Raw genomic sequence first — 20,113 nt, forward strand, 5'->3', positions numbered from 1 at the left:
TCATTACTATGATTCACACTTGCATTTATTTTACATCATTTTTTATTGATACACACACACACACACACACACACATATATATGCAAGACAGGCAAATTTGAATACATGCCAGCCTCATGGACGACTTATTTTAGATGATTCAGCTCAGTTGGCTTTTAGATGAATAGTAGCATTCTCATGATTTGAATCAAGAGAAAAATCATTTGAATTAATTACCACATGGTTTGACACCTTATCCATACAAATATTTAAAGAAGCTCTGCCTATATTAACATATAAGTCTTGCTCATAAACAGATGAGCATTGCTTGTATCAACATATGAGCCCTTACTCATAAGATAAATGAGTTATGCTCACAAAACATATAAGTTCTACTCATACCGATAGATCAGTCCTACTAATAGGACAAATGAACTATATTCGTCAACGGATGAGTCTTACTCAAAGACAGATAAGCCTTGCTCATATACAAATAAACACTAGTTATATTGACAAATGAGCTCTACTAATAGATGGATGAACCATGTTCATCAATAGATGAGCATTGCTTATAAACAAATAAGTGTTCCTTCACACAGAAGGAACTAAATTTGAGGCAGAGGAGATGGTTAGAATTGATAAAGGATTACGATTGTACCATCAATTACTATCTAAGGAAAGTTAATGTGGTAGCCGATGCCTTGAGCTGGAAGTTAGGGAGTGCATCAGTATCAACAATGGTAACCCAACATTAGATCATGATGGATCTAGAAAGGTTTGGTGTGGAACTAGTAGAGGGAAGTCATTAAGAATTCATTGCAAGTCTGGTAATTCAGCCCACTTTACTAAAGAGGATTAAGATTGCTTAAATGAAAGACGCAAAATTTGTAAAAAATATAGGTACGGTATAGAGTGGATTGAGGGCAGATTTTAATATCTCAGATGATGGAGTTTTGAGGTTCCGTACCAGATTATGTGTACCCGATGATGCTGAGATTAAAAGAACCATTTTGGAATAGGCACATCGCTCCATTTACATAGTACATCTAGGAAGTAGTAAAATGTATAGATATCTGCGAGAATCCTTCTGGTGGAGTAATATGAAAATGGAAATTGCCTAATACGTAAAGCAATGCTTGACATGTCAGCAGGTAAAGGCTGAGTATCAGAGATCGACAAGACTATTGCAACCACTTCACATTCCCGAATCGAAGTGAGAGCATATTTCCATGGACTTCGTCATTGGGTTGCCACCAGCACTGCATGGGCAAAACACCATTTGGGTAGTAGTAGACTGACAGACCAAGATTGCCCATTTTCTTCCAATTAAGGCTAACTACTCCATGAATAGGTTGACAGAATTGTATACTCAAAAGATAGTTAGACTTCATGGCGTGCTGGTGTCGATCGTATCAAATCGGGACCCACGATTCACATCCCAGTTCTAGAAGAGCTTACAGAGGGCCTTGGGATCTTAACAGACATTTAGCATAACATTTCACCCCTAGACTGATGGACAGTCAAAAAGGACAATTCAAATACTGGAAGATATGTTGTGGACTTGTGTATTGAATTTTGGGGAAAACTGGATTCAGTATCTGTCACTAGTGGAATTTGCTTATAATAATAGCTATCAGACCAGTGTTGGGATGACACCATATAAAGCATTATACGTTCGGAGGTGTCGAACTCCACTATATTGGGATGAAGTTGGTGAAAGGCAAATTATGGGGCTAGAAATTGTACAATAGACTTTTAAGAAAAAATCAGACTTATTTAGGAAAGAATTAAAACTACTTAGAGTCAACAGAAAAGTTATGTAGATACCCGTTGACAGAAGTTGGAGTTTGGTGTAGGAGATAATGTATTCCTGAGAATAGCACCAATGAAGGGAGTTATGAGATTTGGGAAGAAGGGTAAGTGCCCTAGGTATATTGGGCCATTCGAAATACTAGAAAAAATTGGTCCAATTGCCTACAGGTTAGCATTACCCTCAGCATTGTGTAGGATCCATGACGTGTTTCATGTATCCATGCTGGAGAAGTATATTCCAGATCCGTCGCATATGATAAAGTATGAGTCACTAGAACATGGAGATACCTTATCATATGAAGAGGTGCCGGTTCGGAAAGAGCAGGAACTACGCACCAAGAAAATCCCATTGGTGAAAGTACTATAGTGTAATCATGCAGCTGAGGAAACTTCATGGGAACTAGAGGAGGAAATACGCCAGAGGTACCCACACCTTTTCAGCGAGACCTAGTATGAATCAGATAATTGTGATGGTTCAAGTAAATATTTGGTTAGTGTAGGTTGTATAGTTAACTTGTTCAATTGTAACCCCTCTTTTTTTGGTTTTTAATCTTGGGTGGTTTTGGGAGAGTTTATATTAGGCTATTTGTAATCTCCCAGAGCCGTTTATGTAACCATGGTATTCCTTCATCATAAGTGATGGTAATTAATAAAATTTGAGATAGGGCCGCTATGTGGGTGGCCGCTGGCTCTTTCTAGTGACGGGTAAACATTTCAGTGATTCCCAGAGGAGGTTGTGATAAGTGTAAGTTAGCAAATTTTGAGGATGAAATTTTTATAAGGAGGGGAGAATGTAGTGATAAAAAAAAAATAAAAAAAATAAATACAAATAATTAAATTAAATTAAATAAATAAATAATTATTCATAATTATTAATTAAATAAATATAATATAATATAATATAATATTATAATTATATATATATATAAAGGTAACCTGAAGGATCCTCCAGGATTCAAATTGAAAAATAAAAGGGATACAGAGACCCCCTCCATCGTCTCTCTCTCTCTCTCTCTCTCTCTCTCTCTCTCTCTCTCCTCAAACTCTCACTTTCTCTCTCTAGATTTTCTTTCCGTCTTTGTAAGCCAAATTGAAAAATGAACACCATATCCGGGTCCTAGATTTGCTCTTGAACATTTTAACCCAAGTGCATTCGTTGTTGAGACATCGTAGGTACCACTCTAGGGCTAAGGTATGAGAAATAGATTATGTCAAGTTTTTATTTTAAAATTTTTCTGATTAAGTTTTGAGTACGTGGATTTAATTAGATTTATGTTAAGAAAAATACGCCCGATTTAAATTGAGTATGTGAAATTAATTATATCTATGTTCAGATTTTATTTTAAAAATATGTCTGAATTAAATTAAACTGCAGGGATTTGATTGTATCAAATTTTTAGGGAATATTTTGAAATTAAATAAAACTACAGGGATTTGATTTGATCAAATTATCAGGAATAATATATATGTTTTTCTAAATATTTAGGCTTATGGAAATGAAAATTTTGAAATATTATTTTTAGTATGTTTTTTGAGAAACTAGATATTTTGAGATTAAGAAGAATCGTAAAGGATATTGATATGTTAATTCTCAGCAAAATATATATTTTTCCGGCAGTTTATTATATTATGAACTATCCCTTAAATCATGTGGCATGAGATTGACTATTATTGCATAACTAAATCTGTCGGTTTTTATGGTACTATATAGACAAAGATATGGTTTTATTCAGAGTTATGATATGACAATGTTTTACACAAAGTAATTGTATAACAACGTTTATACAGAACTGTAGTATGACGATTTTATACCAAATTATGAAAATGAGATCATGTTACTGTATTATTTTATAAATTGCATTATATGTTTTAATAACCCTGATGGACCAGAGATAAGCTCGGCACTGTAGCTATGGAGATATGTCAGTGCAACTACACTATTATGAGAGTGTTGGTAATGGAAGTCGATTTGGCCTGCGAAGAGTTGTGGATCGCCCCTGGAGTTCAGACCAGGCTATGATAGGCAAATTGTACTACAAACAAGGTATTTTGACTTAGTTTGGTGGTAGGTCAGTCATGGCTAAGTCCCGCCTTTGGACCATACAACCCGATTATGTGGGGTGATTACATGATGTTATATGATTATCCATTCAGGGAGGCTCTTTTATGCATATATGTGAATTTACATATACAGAGAAATTTATTAAGTCAGAGCATGTTTTGAGAAGAAAGTAAGTATTTTTAAATATATAAGTGTGAGTAGAGTTTTACATGATTTCTCAATTAAAGTTAAGTTAATCATTGGATGTGTTTTTATTACACTAAAACTCATGTTGCCACACATTGATAATAATCTATTCTGTCTTAATGAGAAGTGTCTCACTTCAATAACTTTAATATTTCAGGAAATCCAGGAAGTCGAGCTTAGCGAGCTTCGAGAGAGAGGAGGCTTAGATACTGTAGTTCAGGGTAGGTATTCGTGAGACAGGGTTATGCTTTGTGTATCTTGGGATACATTATGGATCTTTGGGGAAATATGTATGTATTTATAGTGATCTTAGAACTCTGGTATTATATTTGGGGATTATGTATATTATGTTTCCGCTATTTGGTTTATAGTTTGGATTATGGACAGGTGTACCTAGTGCCCACTTCGGGTATCAGGATGTTATGTATATGGTATCAGAGGTCATGTATGGTGAATAGCTCTCTGGACCCCACCGGGTTCGAGGTGCTATAGGGACCTTTTCATGCGATTAAAAGTCCAATTTATTATAGCTGACATACTTGCCCAATACTTATTCTTCTTGTCGCTTAATGATGGGTGACATTTTTCTAATGACTTGGGCAACCATTGTTGGTGAATATGATGGGCGAACTTCAATTAATGATATATGCGGACCATCATCTCCTAAAGATTGATGAGATCATCGTTGCCTAGTGGCTTCGTGTTCTCTGTCACTCGAGTGATAAATGATTCTAGCTCTTAGGCGATTTGCACCTCACTTGCAATGTTTGACTTAATGCCTATTCTAAGTGATTCTTCACTTGTTCATTTGGGTGACTAGGTGACACATGACTCACTTTGCTTAAGCAATCTCTTTTCATGGTGACTATGTTAGCTGAATAATCACTATAACATTCCAAGGAGTTGCACAAGGATGGCATAATCGACATCTAAAATGTCTGAACAATGCATATATTTTTTGGCATATAGAAATATAGAATTTATCAAAATTCGAACTCCTATATATATATATATATATATATATATTATGTTTTTCAAGTTTCAAAAAAGGTAAAGGAGTTCAAATTTTGATAAATTCTATATTTCTATCAAAATTTTCAATACGTGATTATTAAGGGAAGTGAAATAGAAAATAAACTATATATAAAATCAATTACAAAATTTTGATTTCACACATCATTAACATTTGATTTTTCTTAATTTTGAGTCATATTAGGGTAAGGTTTCACTTTTAATGCATTTCCTTAACAAAATATTTGACTGAAAGAGAACCTAAAAAACTTTAACTAAAAAACTCTATCTTACTAATATTTAATAAATAATTTTTTTACCCTTTTAAATAAACATTTATTGAATCAAAATATTAAATTCTCTCTAACTATTATGTAATATTTATTTAATTTTTAATGAAAATAGTAATCCTAATATCAACTTTTCATCGTCATTGTCAAACCTATTTTGTAAGACACAATATCACTGGTTTGACTGATTGGTCCGGTGGCTTCACCAAGCCAATCATCTATCTAAGTTATAAAACCATGATTCTTATAATTATATTAAGTAAATTAGTTAATCAAATAATTTTATTCTCATTGGATCCATAGCTTTTTTCATTTGCATCTTTTTTTTTTTTATGGAAACTTAAATTCATTAATTCTAATTTTACAAAAAAGGTCCTCACAACTTTTGGAGATTTTGACCCACTACCAACTCTGTTATTTACTAGGCAAGAAACTTATAATCTCTTTTGCTACCTTCTTAATAAAAATGTATTTGCATCTATGCTATCCTTGTTGCCAATCGCCATCTTTACTCATTTTATTTTAAAATTTAATATATTTTCTTCCTTTAAGTTCAACCAATTTGCTCTTTTACGGTGGAACCTCAATATATATATAACTCTATGTTAGACAGTTAAGCATTCAATTAGCATAACTTTTCACTCCTTACTCGATAAATAATCTACCCTCCTATTTATGAAAATAATAATTTAAACTTTATTTTGTTCACTCTTAAAGGTTATTAAGTATTATTTTCTTTTTTTGAAGTATGTATTTGTTGTAGTAAGATTGTATGACATTGCAAAGCCTAAAATCATACCGCTGGACTCATTTTTATCTGCATATCCATACTCATGTATTCTTTCATAACCTTTATTATCCTTTCCGTAAGCACTAATGATATTTATTATCTCGTCTTAAGATCATCTTGATTTTTATAACTCAATCTCCTATTTTAATATCAGCAACACTCTCTTTTAAGTTTTATAATTCTTACCTCCCCATTGTATAAAAGTTTAAATATATATATATTTTTTTCAATTTCTCTAACTTTCTATGCTATCCACTTAGTAAAGGTAAATTATGTTCCTTTTTTTTTCCTCTAATCATTGTGTCCACATCCCCAAGCATTTACCATTAAGTGTCCCTATATTTCAAATTGCTCGTTAACCCTTGTCTTCTAAAATAATTTCTTTTCCCACTTACATCTAGAATGATTTGGAAAATCTTACATATTTGACATTATATCTAAACACGGTGACAATGCTTCTCTTTATGGCAACGAAGTAGCCTAACCTTGTGCATTTTTCACCATACCCACTTGTGCATTTTTCGCTATACCCAAGTAGTATAATTGTAATGCATTAGGAGATGCCCCAGCAAAATTATAGAAAAAATCATCTTCATTAGTTGTGCTCTTTATACTTTCATTTACATTTACCAAAAATTAAAGTTGGCACCTTAGAAATGAAGAAGGAGAAGGCCCTTCACACAAGGACAATAGTTATTTAGATGATGTGGAGGCCAAAAAGTGAGGAAGTTACATACATCACAACTGGGTAAGATTATCAGATTATCATTTAAAAGAGGCACTCAACTAATTTAAATGTTAATATAAATATTATATTGTCAGAGATTTGAGTCCTAAAAGAGGATTTATAGAAATTTAATTTTAAAATTAAGAAATTAAATTTGAATGTGTAAATTTAAATAAAATATAATATAAAGTTTCATTAATTTTTTTTAAAATTTATAAAAATCTAAATTCAAACCTCAAAATTTACACTCCGCTGCACCTACCACAAATATTATTTTTACATTCTTCATTCCTCGCTCAAATTTGTTCTTTATCTTCCGTCTCCTCTACCATCTCTGCTCCTTTTTCCTCCTACTCAATTTCTCTGTCACTATGCCCAGTCCCCAAATTTTTCTTCTTCAATCCTTTCAGCATACTCATTGAAAAATAAAAGGGTTTTTTCCATGAAAAGAATGAGATTAACAATAAAATAATATCATTTTAAAAAACTAGCCCGTCAAATCATCACTTTCTATTGCCACTCTCCAAGTCTTGACACAGCTGACAACTCACTATATTTAGTAAAAATGAATTATATGTTAAAGTTTTAATAAGTGTGACAATATAATTACATAATCACTTGTCTCACAAAACATCACATACTGATCGTATAACAGTTTACAGCGTATGAATCAGACAATCAGCACACAGCAATGACAGATACTGACGCAGTCTCATATATATACATATATGCCCCTCTGCTCTTCACACGACAGGTTTAGCCAAGGGAAAAAAAAAATTGGACTGAATCAGAAATCCATGTCCCACATAGGCAAGAATAATTCAACCATCCCAATGGAAGTGCAGGAGGATTGCTGCAAACCCAGAAAAACAGCAGGTGGATTGCCCTTTTGGACAATCTGGGTTTTAAACCATTCCGAAATTTGACCCAGGCCAATAAAAATATTGAATAATCACTTCCTTTTCAGCAGTCGCATAGAAGCTAAATACATAGCTTGCCCATTATGGTCCCAACCTCATCATTGCACCAAAGAGAGCATTGTTTTCAGATAAATCAGGGTAACATCTGTTCTAAATTATTGTAGTTATACGGGCACAAAATTAAAACTTTGACTAGAAAAAGGGTTAAATTCATCAAAAACAACAGGGCAGAAGGAAAAGTGCCAAGATTACTGGGTCTGGAGTAAAGGTAAAACAAGTTCTCATCACATTCCGTCATGCAATAAAGTTGGGTAGCCTCTATTTTTCATTCCACATGTGAAAGACCCCTCCCACCTTCAGCCTGTGCCCTGCATATCAGCACAATTTTTATTATTTAACAGTAGAAATGTATGAAAGAACACAGCAAAGAGAAACAAAATATGGAGAAATAGGGGTAAAAGCTAATATTGTGTTTCATGTGATGCAGCACATGAACACAAAGGTCACCCATCCATCTAAGAATCATATACATATAACCAACCGCTTAATGTTGTGGCATCTTGCGGGTTAAGGAAATTTCACTATTGTCCCAAATTAAAATATACAGGAATGAGTACAGAAATAATGGCTTAAAAATGTTTGGGTCCATTGTGTATCAAGCCCTGACTCAGCTAGGTCTAACAAGTGGTTTCAAAGCCGGATAGTCCATGAGTGGTCAAGTGGTAGCATAAATGGAGGTGCAAGAGCCAATTCTCCTGACATACTAAGTTGGATGACCAAGAGCCAAACCAAGGTCAATAAGGATCATCTAGGCCCATTGGATGGATCCATGTGGATAAAGACTAGGGAAGCATGATTAATTCAAATGGCACATGGAATGTCATTAAGACATGTGCAACCATATGGCCCATGCCTCCTTGAGCAATTGTTGAGAATTGGGGCTTGCTCCCAATTGAAAGTGAGATTGTCAGAAATTCCACTCTTCGTATCACAACGGAAACATGGATGGGTTCAAGACCTAATGACTTAAACTTTTAGATCAAGTTGTTGCATCAAGTTGCTACTTAACCATGTATATCAACTCCATGTACAATGAACTCCCGCAACCCCAACACCACCAACTGGCAGACTTGATTATCAAGCAAAAGAAAACTAGCAGATTAGATTGGAAAGGCAGAAAAGGATGCTTATAGGAAAGCAGTATTCATAATCTGAAAAATTTTACCAACAGGATTTCGAAGAAAGAAAATGAAAGGAAAAACTGATGTACAGTAATAGAAGAACCATTACTGTGAAGATCCATTTTTTAGATAACAAATGAAAATTATTAGGACAAAATAGAAAATAAAAAACAATGAACAAGAAAATCTAACAGGCCGATGGTGGGCCTTGGATCAACAATAAGGTTGCTCCTTTGTGACTAGTTGGTCAGGGGTTCAAGTCCAAGGAAACAGCCTTCTTGCACAAAAGCACGGGTAAAATTGCGTATGCTGTGACCATCCTCCCCCTACACTCACAAAGTGAGGAGCCTTATGCCCATGGGATGCTTTTGTTTTTTTTTTTCCTTCTTTTTTTCCTTTTTAATTAAAAAAAAAAAATCAAAAATCTAATAGGCTCACACAGCTAATTCAAAAAGCCTCCCTTTAAACCCTTCCCATGAACATCTTGACTAATTTTCAGTGCCCCTTCTATCTTGCTCTTCCTGTTCCAACCTAACCTCCTTTCCTCCTTGAACCAATTCCCACAAGCTCACCCTACCAAAAGATTTTGAACTTTATCATCCTTTTCACAAACTTCAGCTCTTGGTAAGGCAAGGGTGGAAAACTACCATCTCCTTGAATCCCAGTCGCTTGCTCCTCAACAACCATTCCCCACGTTTTATAATATCCCTCTTCCACAAAGATATGAATCCCTTCCAGTCCTATTGCAGGAGTCTTAGACATGGAAGAATGATTCAGAATCCAAGGAATCTGAGAGTAGATATTTTGCGCCACATCTCCTTAGACCTCAAAGCCCACATGCCATTCGCATAATTTCAACCCAAATATCATTATTGAAGAAACTCTATCTTCTGTAATTTATTGGACCTCATAAGGGTATTTGTTTACTTAAAGATTAAGGAATAGGTGAATTATTTCCCTAAAACAAGATCTATGTAGTCAAGAATTAATAAAGATCCACAAAGGGGTTGGATATGATTTGTATTGTGTTGGGGATAAAAAGGAGAAAAGGGACGGGGCGAGCGCTTTAGCCCTTATTTCACACTTTTCTCTCTAATTTTGGCGCCCAGTGCTTTGAAATGGCCTAATCGACGAATCTCCTTTCTCTGCAAGTCCTCCTCACTTATCGCCATACACCACCAGCATAAACTCCACCACTTGACTTGACTGCACTAAACAAAAACATCCCTTACCTGCCTTCACAACCTCCTTTCAAAATTGATACATACTGAATCATAGAACCATTAACAAAACCTGCACATCAGCTCCCTTTCCAGTTTGGTCCACCATCCATTGCAGCTCTAAAGCCTCCAGGAATGAAAACAGAAAAGTTTTTCCATCGCATCCCAACCCTAGTTCCAGAAGTCAACCTCTCTTCGTCTGCCTAATTGCCATTTGGCGAAATATTCTCCCGAATCTTATTCTACAACAAAATATCCCCAACTGACCAAACATTGAGAAGACCATTGAAAAAACCACTTTGCTGCTGCCAAGGAAACCTTGACCCAACAATGGTCACATATCTAAGTATTTCTCTTTTATATGGAGAGTTGACGCACCCCTCCATTATCAAGGTTGACAGCTATGGCAGAGCAGGATTAAAAAAGAAAGGGCTGAGAGAGAGAGAGAGAGAGAGAGAGAGAACACAATTGATTGTATACTTAGTTTTTGAACTGTGAAGATATTCAATAACCCAACTTTTACAAGTTCATAAGACTCACAAATCTGTGCAAAAGTGAAGCAGCTGAATATTAGGTAAGCACATGACTGGGAAAAGCTCTACAAATAAAAAATTCAGACTCTCTTAAGCATCAGACAGACATAAAGCAGAATTGACATTCTAATGCAATACAAAACAAATTGTAATAAGTGCTGATGGGTTGTGGAAAATCCTCCTTCAGTTTGACTGACATCTAATTCCAGGTTGTCCGCCCTAGAGCTTCTTAAAAATGGAAACATGAACACCTTCATGCATAAAACAGCAACTCATTTCTCTCTATAAGCTACTTCTTTCCAGATTCTGATTAAGGGAAAATACTACAGACAGCTGGTAAATTTGGGAACAAAGCATATTTACATGGGTCTATGTTCATTTATTTATTTTGATAGCTACATAAAATTATATTAATACGAGAAGAATTTACAAGAGGGAGAATGAGACATCTCCAAAAGAAAATCTAGAACAAACAAAAAAAAAGCAACCAAAACCTACAGAAAAAGGAGAAAATCAACAAGCCAGCACATTCCTCCAACCTCTTTGAATCTCTTGGAATCTATTTCCTCTGAAAAACCAAAATCCAACGCACCACAATGGCGCAAAATACTGGATTTTATCCCAGAGAATATCCACACAATACGTTCTATGCATATCCCCCATAAACTGCAAATAAACCACAGCTCCATAAGGCTGCCCTATACTTCCTTCTAGCAAAACCTGTAAAAGAAATGGCTAGTGAGTCTTCCACCGATGCAGGGCATACCCAACTCTCTCCCAAAATACCAAGCAGCTTATCCCAAATCCTCCAAGAAAAATTGCAGTGTATAAGGAGACGAGAAGCTGTCTCAGAGTTCTTGAAACATAGCGCACAAACATTGGGAGAAAGAGCCTTCATAAGTCTTTTGATTTGGAACAAGTTAGTATTTATTTTATTAAAAACAACCAATCAAGTGAAAGCCTTAATTTTTTGGGGAGCCTTGGCCTTCCATATTGTAGGAGGAAATGAAGAATTAGAACAAATCAAGAATTCGAAAAACGATTTGCAAGAATACACTCCCGACTGATCCAAGAACCAAGAGCAAACATCCCTCCTCGACGAAAGATTACTTCCATTCAATAAAGATAACAAAGAAGACACCTCCTCCATCTCCCTATCATTAAGAGGTCTCCTAAAATGGAGATTCTAAGAAACCAAAGGACAACTCAAATCCTCAACAAAAAAAAGATATGGTTCTATTTTGCTCAGCACTCAATCAAAAGAGACGAGGGAAAGAAGTGGACAAATCTACATTACCCAGCCAAGGGTCTTTCCATAAATGGATACATGACCCCCTCCCCACCGTAAGTTTAGTGTGAGGGGAAAAGGTTAGTGTAAGGGGTAAAGGAAAGATAAATCTGAGAAATGGACCTCCACGGACTCCCCAAAGAACATCTTAAACTACTATTCGTATCCCACCTTCCCACCCATTCTCATTCAACCCAAACTCACTTCTTTTAACTCTATGCCAAAGGGAAGATTCTTCTAGAGAGAAGCACCATAACCATTTAGCTAGAAGGGAAGCGTTTTTAGACACCAACTTACCTAGACCCAGCCTTACCTACTTCTCAGGCCTACAGACCTCATCCCATCTAAGTAAGTGATCCCTATGAACCCTAATGCCAGCCCACAAAAAAGTCTCTCATTATTTTCTCAATTCTCAAGTTTATTAGAAATACTTGTTGGAATCTTAAAAATTGACAAAAAAAAGTGGGATGCTAGAAAGACAAGCCTGAATCAGAGTAATTCTTCCCCTAATGAGAAGAGACCCCCCTTCCACCCATCTAACATCTTCTCCGCCATTGGATTCCAAAAACTACTCTAGGATTCCCCCTCTTACTCCCCCCAATCCCCCAACCAAAAAGAAACCCCTCTTCTCCTTCCTTGATGATCATAGTCCCTCTTCCCCATATTAAGTTTGAGGCCAGATACCCACTCAAAGATTTGGAGAATACCCAAAATTCTTCTGAAAGAGGGACTATGATCATCAAGGAAGGAAATGGTATCATTAGCAAACTGGAGGTGGGAGACCACCATAACCTCTCTCTCTACTTCTAATCCTCTAACCAGCCCCCTCTCCACAGCACTATCAACCATCCTGCTCAACACACCAGCTACAAGAACAAATAAAAAAGGGGATAAATGATCACCTTATCTTATGCCCCTAGAGGTGCTAAACCAAGATTTGGGTTGATTGTTAACGATCACCGAGAACCACACATTAGATAGACAGCCCCTAATCCAACAACGCCAACGCTTACCCAAACCCTTTCTCACAAAGACTTTATCCAAAAAGCTCCTACTTACTCTATCACAAACTTTCTCAAACCCCCCCCCCCCCCCCTTCTTATTTCTACGACTATCCTCTTCCCACCGCCTTTCCATTTCCTCTCCCCTAAACACCCTAACCAGATATCTTTCCTGATTCATTCCTCATCACCGGAGCTCCTCTGGTAAGATCAGGGAAAGAAATATTTGGCGTAATTCTCTAGAAAACAAGTCTCTCTATACTCTTCACCACAATCGAAACATCTCCAGCTGCCAAGGTCAGTTTTGATGGATTAATTCGTGGGTGATGAGAGTTCCAGCAGAGCAGTGAGAAAGGCCCTCTACCCATTTTTCTAGACCCTGGAATACACACTGCATTGATTTTTCATTTGTTTTCCTTCCTCGAACAAACATATCTGTCTCTGACATTTTATAGAATCTGAAAACTAGCTCTGTTGCCTGTTTAGCTGAAAGTAAGTCCCCTTCAATCCCCTTTGGTCTCTCAGCTAGCTTCATGGATTAACCCTGTCAGTTTTGAAGCCCACACAAACTAATCTTTCTCCATGCCAACAAAAGATACATGTTTCCCTTCAAATTCCATGATACAGTATGTTGAGGAAGCCAAAATACTTAGACAGACTACCTTTCTTAAAATTTTGAAAGCAGCATTGCCTCTCATCTTTTTTGCTGCAATAATGAGTCAGGCGACAAGGGTTCAGGAGCTGTGAGAACTTTAGAAGGTCATTCTTTAAGGACGAAATGGTTTGGTGGGAAAAGAGATTTGAAAAAGGTTACAGTTGCAGTGTGAGCCTTCCAAAGGTGCACAATGGTTCAAGATGGTCACCTTTGGATGTTGTGAGTTTCCAAAGGACAGACAAAGGAGGACGAAGATGCTCTGAAGGGCGTCAATGAGTTTCTGGTGAATTGTGATGCGAAGGGAAGTTTTGAGATTGTTCACTTTGGTTCCAAGTCAATGGTGAAATTTTCGACTGATCGAGTTGGTATCCAAGGGTGAATGATCGTGAGAGGGAGTTGAAGGGAAGGGTTTCGGAGGGAGGGAGGAGGGAGGGTAGTCTTGCTCATGTACGCACACAGGGGCTCGATGGGAAGAATCGCGATGCTTGCGTAGTTGCCATTTCAGAACGAACTTTCTCAAAACTGCTCAGATGGCCTTGAAGCTCTTAACCTTACATGAGGCTACATTTATTGTTTTAACAAACTAATCATGAGACCCCAAAGAAAGGGAAAAGAAAGATAGCAGCACCCAATGCATGCAAGGATACATTAGAATTTAAAACAAATTATGCTGTTGCTCAAGGTTTTATCTTTTTGCTCAGATGGTCTCAACTCCTAAAGTTTGAGCTAAACCCCTGTGATCTTATTAGCATTTGGCTATTAACAGCAGCAAAGAGATCAGCAGCAGTGCAAGAGCAACCAAATATTCAAAATCATTTGCAGAAGCAAACAGAACTCACTTGTGGTCAGATGGATTAGGTGTAACTTCATAAACAATTGTTGCAACAACGTCCCTTTTCAACTGTTGATTCACGAGAAACAAAAAAAATAAGGAAAAAAAAAAGTGTCATTTGGAGCATTAATAAAACCATGAAACCAATCTTTGACAGTGAGATTACCTGAGTGGCTTCGCCCTTTAAACCAATGTAGTTAATCTGAGTTGTTTCAGCACCAAAATTCAAAGGGAAATGTAAAGTGAGACTTGCTACACCTTGAAATTTAGAATATCTGGATTGAATGAATTGATTTAAAATCAGAAAATAGAAATAATTAAAACATAAACAAATACTAAAGAATAACTATGTCATTGACAGATATAGAGTATTTCTAGATGACCCCTTTCCAAAACTTATATTACATTATCTGGAGCTTGATCAGTCATTCCTTGTTTAGTCTTTCATGTAGTATTGTGGCATGGAATTGCTAGAACACATCAGCAGACTCATGCAAGTGTTTGATTGAGATAAAACAAAAGACCTTCAATCTGAGGCTAGACAAGTTGGGGAGAAGCTGTATTTGTTTGTGCTCAAACACAATCAGAATCGCAACAGGTGGGTGCGGTTTCCTTCAGATGCCGCAAAATGGTTTTCTGATGGGCCGTCTATTATCAGTCAGTTGGGAAGAGAATTTCTTACGGTGTAACTGGGTAGCATACGGAATTAATTGAAAATTCATCTAACAAAGGCGGGGAAATTTCTGGAGTCAAAGAGTTGGGGTGGCAAAGGAAGAGGGAGTTGGTTTTTGCTTCTGGTGGATCTAAAGATGTGAGGTAGTGAAGCTTTGAAAATGAGTTTGGTGAGGTGGCTACGGGTCTCTATCATGAAGCTGTGGCAGAGCTGAAGGTCCACACTGAGATCAACAATTGTGGAGTCAGGTCATGGCGGCAGTGAATAATGTTGAAGGTTTAGGATGTAAAAGTGACGATCATGGGGTCAGCTTGTGGAGGAAGATTTTAAAGGCAAGGGAGGATGTTTATAGATGCATCAAGCACAAAATTGGGAATGAAAGGATGTCCTATTTCTTTTAGGATAACTGTCATCCCCTGAGAGTCCATTTGTTAGCAGATTTGGTATAGAGATACATGCTGATTTTGGTCTTCCTTTGAAAGCTAGGTTTCAAAACTGGAATTGGCCAAGGAGAAGGAATCCCAAAATAGTTTAAATTATTGAGCAGACCGAAGGACTTCCTGATATTAATGTTGAAGAAAGCGTTCCACGGACTGCAGCTTCTTCAGGGGTTTTTATTCTTTCTCAGCTTAGAATCAAATCAAGGTTTTCCATCCTGAGGTTCCCTAGTGGTCTGAGACTCTGCAACTTGGTTTCAATCAAATATCCCAAGGCACGGGTTCATTTGTTGGCTTGCCATAAATTACAGACTTCTACTTTGGACAGTGTTTCTGGCTGGGGGAAAACTACAAGAAGAATTTGCCCACTCTGCAATTATGGAGATGAGATTAGAGGCCATCTGTTATTTTGAATGTTCATTTTCAAGAGCAGTATATTCTGAGACTTTTATTTCTTTCTGCTTAATTAAAATCTTCTCCAGATGGGAAGGGGGGGTTGCAGTGGCTTGCTAAACTGGGGAGAGGAAGGCTATGAATTATGTTATTGCTTCCAAAAAACCCCTGTAGGGTTACATATATATAGGGTAAGGAACCCTACTCCTATTAGGAATGTAAAATATCCAAATCCAAGTCCTTAATGGACTCAATCCCAATTGATTTGGGAATCATAACACATCAGTTGGAAATCCCAATTGATTTGAAAATCATAACATTAAATAGAAATCCCAATTGATTTGGGAATCCTAACACATTAATTAGCAATCTCAATTGATTTGGAAATCCTAACACCATCTTTCTTAGGAATTAGGGCAATGAAAGTAGAATTCATACTCTTGTACACCCTTCCATTCCTATGAAATTCCTCAAAAAAATTCAAGACATCCCATTGAACCACTACCCAATTATCTTGAGAATAAAACCATAGTGAAACCGTCCAGGCCTGGTGCTTTGTCCCTATCCATATCAAACACAGCCCTCCTAATTTTCCCCAAAACAAAAGGTCTCTCCAACCACTTAGCCGCCCCTTCCCCAATAGGTGTCCAAAACCCCTCAACCATTAATCTATCCACACACTCATCTCAATACAACACTTCATAGAAATTTGTAACCTCCTGCCCTATCTGATTATGGTCTCTCACCACCTCCCCCAAATCAACCTCCAACTCCTTCCTTCTCCTCCCATTGGCCACCTTATGGAAGAGCCTAGAATTACAATCCCCTTCTCAAACCCAATTAATTCTAAACTTCTAACGCCAACTCCTCTCCTCCCTCATAAGTAGTGCCTCCAAATCGTTACTGAGATGAACCCTTCTACTTTAATCTTCCTCCCCTAATAAACCACACTCCTCCAATCTATCCAAACCACTAATCTCCATCAAAATATCATTTTTCCTTTCCCCTAATCCCCAAACACTTCTTTGTTCCAAACTTTTAATTTCTCTTAGATAAATTTCAACTTTCTCATCAACTTAAATCCCTCCCAACCCTGAACAAGGCATTCCCTCCACCAAGATCTACTAGAATCGCGAAAAAGGAGGTTGCATAAGCCGCATGTTCTAAAATCTAAAAGGAGTTGCACCCATTGAATAGGGTTGGACTCCAAAATAATCAAACAATGATCAAAAGTAGGCCTAAACTCTTGAACAATATTTCGAAAAAGGTACTCCCACACATCAAAATACAAGAATCTATCTATGCGAGTCAAACCTATCTATCCTCAAAACCCACCAAAGTGAAACGACCATTGCTCAAAGGAATATCCCTAAGACCACAATCCCTAATAAAAGAGTGAAAAAGTCTCATGCTACTGGTCACCCTAGAGCCCCCAAGCTTCTCCCTCGAGGTTTTGATAAATACTAGTCACCCCCCCACAGCACCCAACATGAGTTGCAAAAAGCCTATACAGACTAGCCAGCTCTATGATAAAATCTTCCCACTAGGAATGTTGAGTAGGAACATAAATGGAGGTAAACCACCAATTCCCTACACCCCTAAGCTCAAGTAAGACAAGAAGAAAGAACCATAAATGCTATCTTTACATGTAGCTGACCTAGTGTCCGACGCCACTTATAGACCTCCCGAAGCTCCTATGGATGGGAAAAAGCCCACTCCTTGAATCTATTCCCAGATACTCCTAATGACAAGGAAATCAATCTCACCTAATTTTTTTTCTCTTGAAGAAACAAGGTATTAGGGCTGATTTTATTCACCAAATCCTTGACCACCCTTCCTTTGTTTAATCCCCCTAAACCTCTAACATTCCAAGACAAAATCTTCATTTGGAGACACTACCAACCCCCGAAACCCTAACCCCCTTCTCATTGATCTCCAAGGAAGCAAACCTAGCTAGCTCCCTGCTCAATTTATTAGCCTTTTTCCTCTCCCTTAAAATCCTCTTTCTCAAGACTAACCAAATCAGCCGAAGGAGCTATCAAGGTAAGACCCATGTCGTCAAGTAGTTCCTAAGCATCCTAGTTTTCTCTTTCACCCCCTAAAAGGTCAACAATTTGTAGATTTCCTTCAACCCTTATTTGTTATGGCAATTTAGTGGTTCAGAGTTCATATGAGAAACACAGAATTAAATGGCATACCTTCAAAAATAGCATCACTCCCCAATTCAATTTCCATGGAGTTGTTAGCCAAATTGCTTGTCTTCTCTTCAAGATTGATCACAGAAGGTAAATGATTGGGTTTATCAAAGGATTGGAATTCTATAGTTGCTATGGGAAAAAAAGAACCATCTGAAATCCTTACCTTGTTTGTAATTTGATTACTCTCATACGTAGGCCAATACAATTCTTTGTAGATACAAAATTCTTCGCCCTTCCTCAATTTTTCAATAAGCAATCCTCAAACTCAAATGATGACAAGGACTCTTCACCATCTCCTGCATATTCAAAATTAGCTTCGTCCTGGCTCTCTAATTCCACTACTTCTTTACCTTTCCTTTTATCCAAAAGACTTGCCTCTATCATCTTATTATTTCTGCGCTCATAGACTTTAAATCGTTTAGAACAACTTATGCAAAAATGTTTTTCAAAAAAAAAAAAGTGTTGAATATAACAAGTGTTGAACTACAAAAGTGCTAAAAGTTATATGTGGTGTTTGGTTATATTTAAATTAAGTGATATTTGGGTACTTACTTTTATTATAAGGTGCTATATAATTATTTTTAAATTTCAAATATTAATATTTTTTTAATTGATAATTTCATTAATAATTGTTTTTATCATTTTTAATTAAAATTTAAATACTTTCTATTAAATAAAATAATATAAAATTATTACTTTTAATTAACAATAATCTTATTAAGTAGCTGACAGCCACCATAAAATTTCTTAGATCACTATGATATGAATCCTTACCGATTATTCATTGGGGCGTTCCCCACGAGCGACACGTTGTACTTATACCACTCGGGTGTAGTGAAAAGTGGGCGAGGGTGGGCTAGGTCATCGCCTTGAAGCAATGCGCCATGTAAACACAAGAGTACGGTGTCAAACATGTGAGGGTTCCCGCATCATTTTAGATGTGGGCGAGTAAAGAAGTGATATCAGGAGACTAGAATTAAATTAGCAACTTAGAATATAGGGCACTTACGGGTAAAAGAATGGAAATTGTGGACACATTTATTAGAAGAAAAATTAATTTAATTTTCCTTCAAGAAACTAAGTGGATGGGGGAGAAAGCTATAGAAATTGATAAATCAGGATTTAAACTTTGGTACACTAAAAAGGAAAAACATAAGAATGAGGTAGGAATTATTGTAGACAAAAACTTAAAAGATAGTGTTATAGATGTCAAAAGAGTAAGGGATAGAATTATAAAAAACAAGATGGTCTTAGGCCAAGAGATAAATAAATATCATTAGTGATTATGCTCCTCAAGTAGGCTTAGCAGAAAACCTTTAAGAGACAATTTTGGGAAGATATGGATAGCATTACAAGGGAAGGGGAGCTTAGACGCAACGGTAAGGTTGTCACCGTGTGACCTGGAGGTCATGGGTTCGAGGCGTGGAAACAGCCTCTTACAAAAATACAAGGCAAGGCTGCGTACTATAGGCCCATTGTGGTCCGCCCCTTCCCCAAATCCCACATACGCGGGAGCTTTGTGCACTGGGCTGCCCTTTTTTTTTCTCTTTTAATGGATAGTATTACAAGGCATATTAGGGACTAAGAAAATATTCACAGGAGCAAATCTAAATGGACACGTTGGAAGGGATAATAAAGGTTATGAAATGATATATGGAGGATATGGATATGGACACAAAAATGAGCTTGGGGAGATGATCTTAAAGTTCGCTATGTCATATGATTTTATTGCGTTAAGAAGAGAGAAGAACACTTCATAACCTTCAAAAGTGGACAAAATAAAGGTCAAATAGATTTTTTCTTAACTAGGAGGATAGATTGTTTGTCGTGTAAAGACTGTAAGTTATCCCAAGTGAAAGCTTAACCACACAACATAGAGTATTAGTGTTAGATATATGTATTAAAGAAATGAAAGAGTAAGGATA

At 36.8% G+C, this 20,113-nt stretch overlaps 1 protein-coding gene across 1 annotated transcript in view; it reads right to left on the bottom strand.

Annotated features, from left to right (window-relative positions):
• Nucleotides 1-7,799: 7,799 nt before the first annotated feature.
• Nucleotides 7,800-20,113, bottom strand: part of LOC131151729 (uncharacterized) — a 52,374-nt gene continuing 40,060 nt past the window's right edge. The window contains exons 7-9 of the mRNA XM_058103121.1: nucleotides 14,654-14,762; nucleotides 14,495-14,556; nucleotides 7,800-8,145 (exon numbers count right to left, since the gene is read on the bottom strand). Coding sequence (XP_057959104.1) covers nucleotides 8,103-8,145; nucleotides 14,495-14,556; nucleotides 14,654-14,762 — 214 coding nt within the window. The 3' untranslated portion in view covers nucleotides 7,800-8,102. The remainder of the gene's footprint in view (nucleotides 8,146-14,494; nucleotides 14,557-14,653; nucleotides 14,763-20,113) is intronic.

This window comes from Malania oleifera, chromosome 3 (genome assembly GCF_029873635.1).
Source record: "Malania oleifera isolate guangnan ecotype guangnan chromosome 3, ASM2987363v1, whole genome shotgun sequence".
NCBI classification, from domain to species: Eukaryota; Viridiplantae; Streptophyta; class Magnoliopsida; order Santalales; family Ximeniaceae; genus Malania; species Malania oleifera.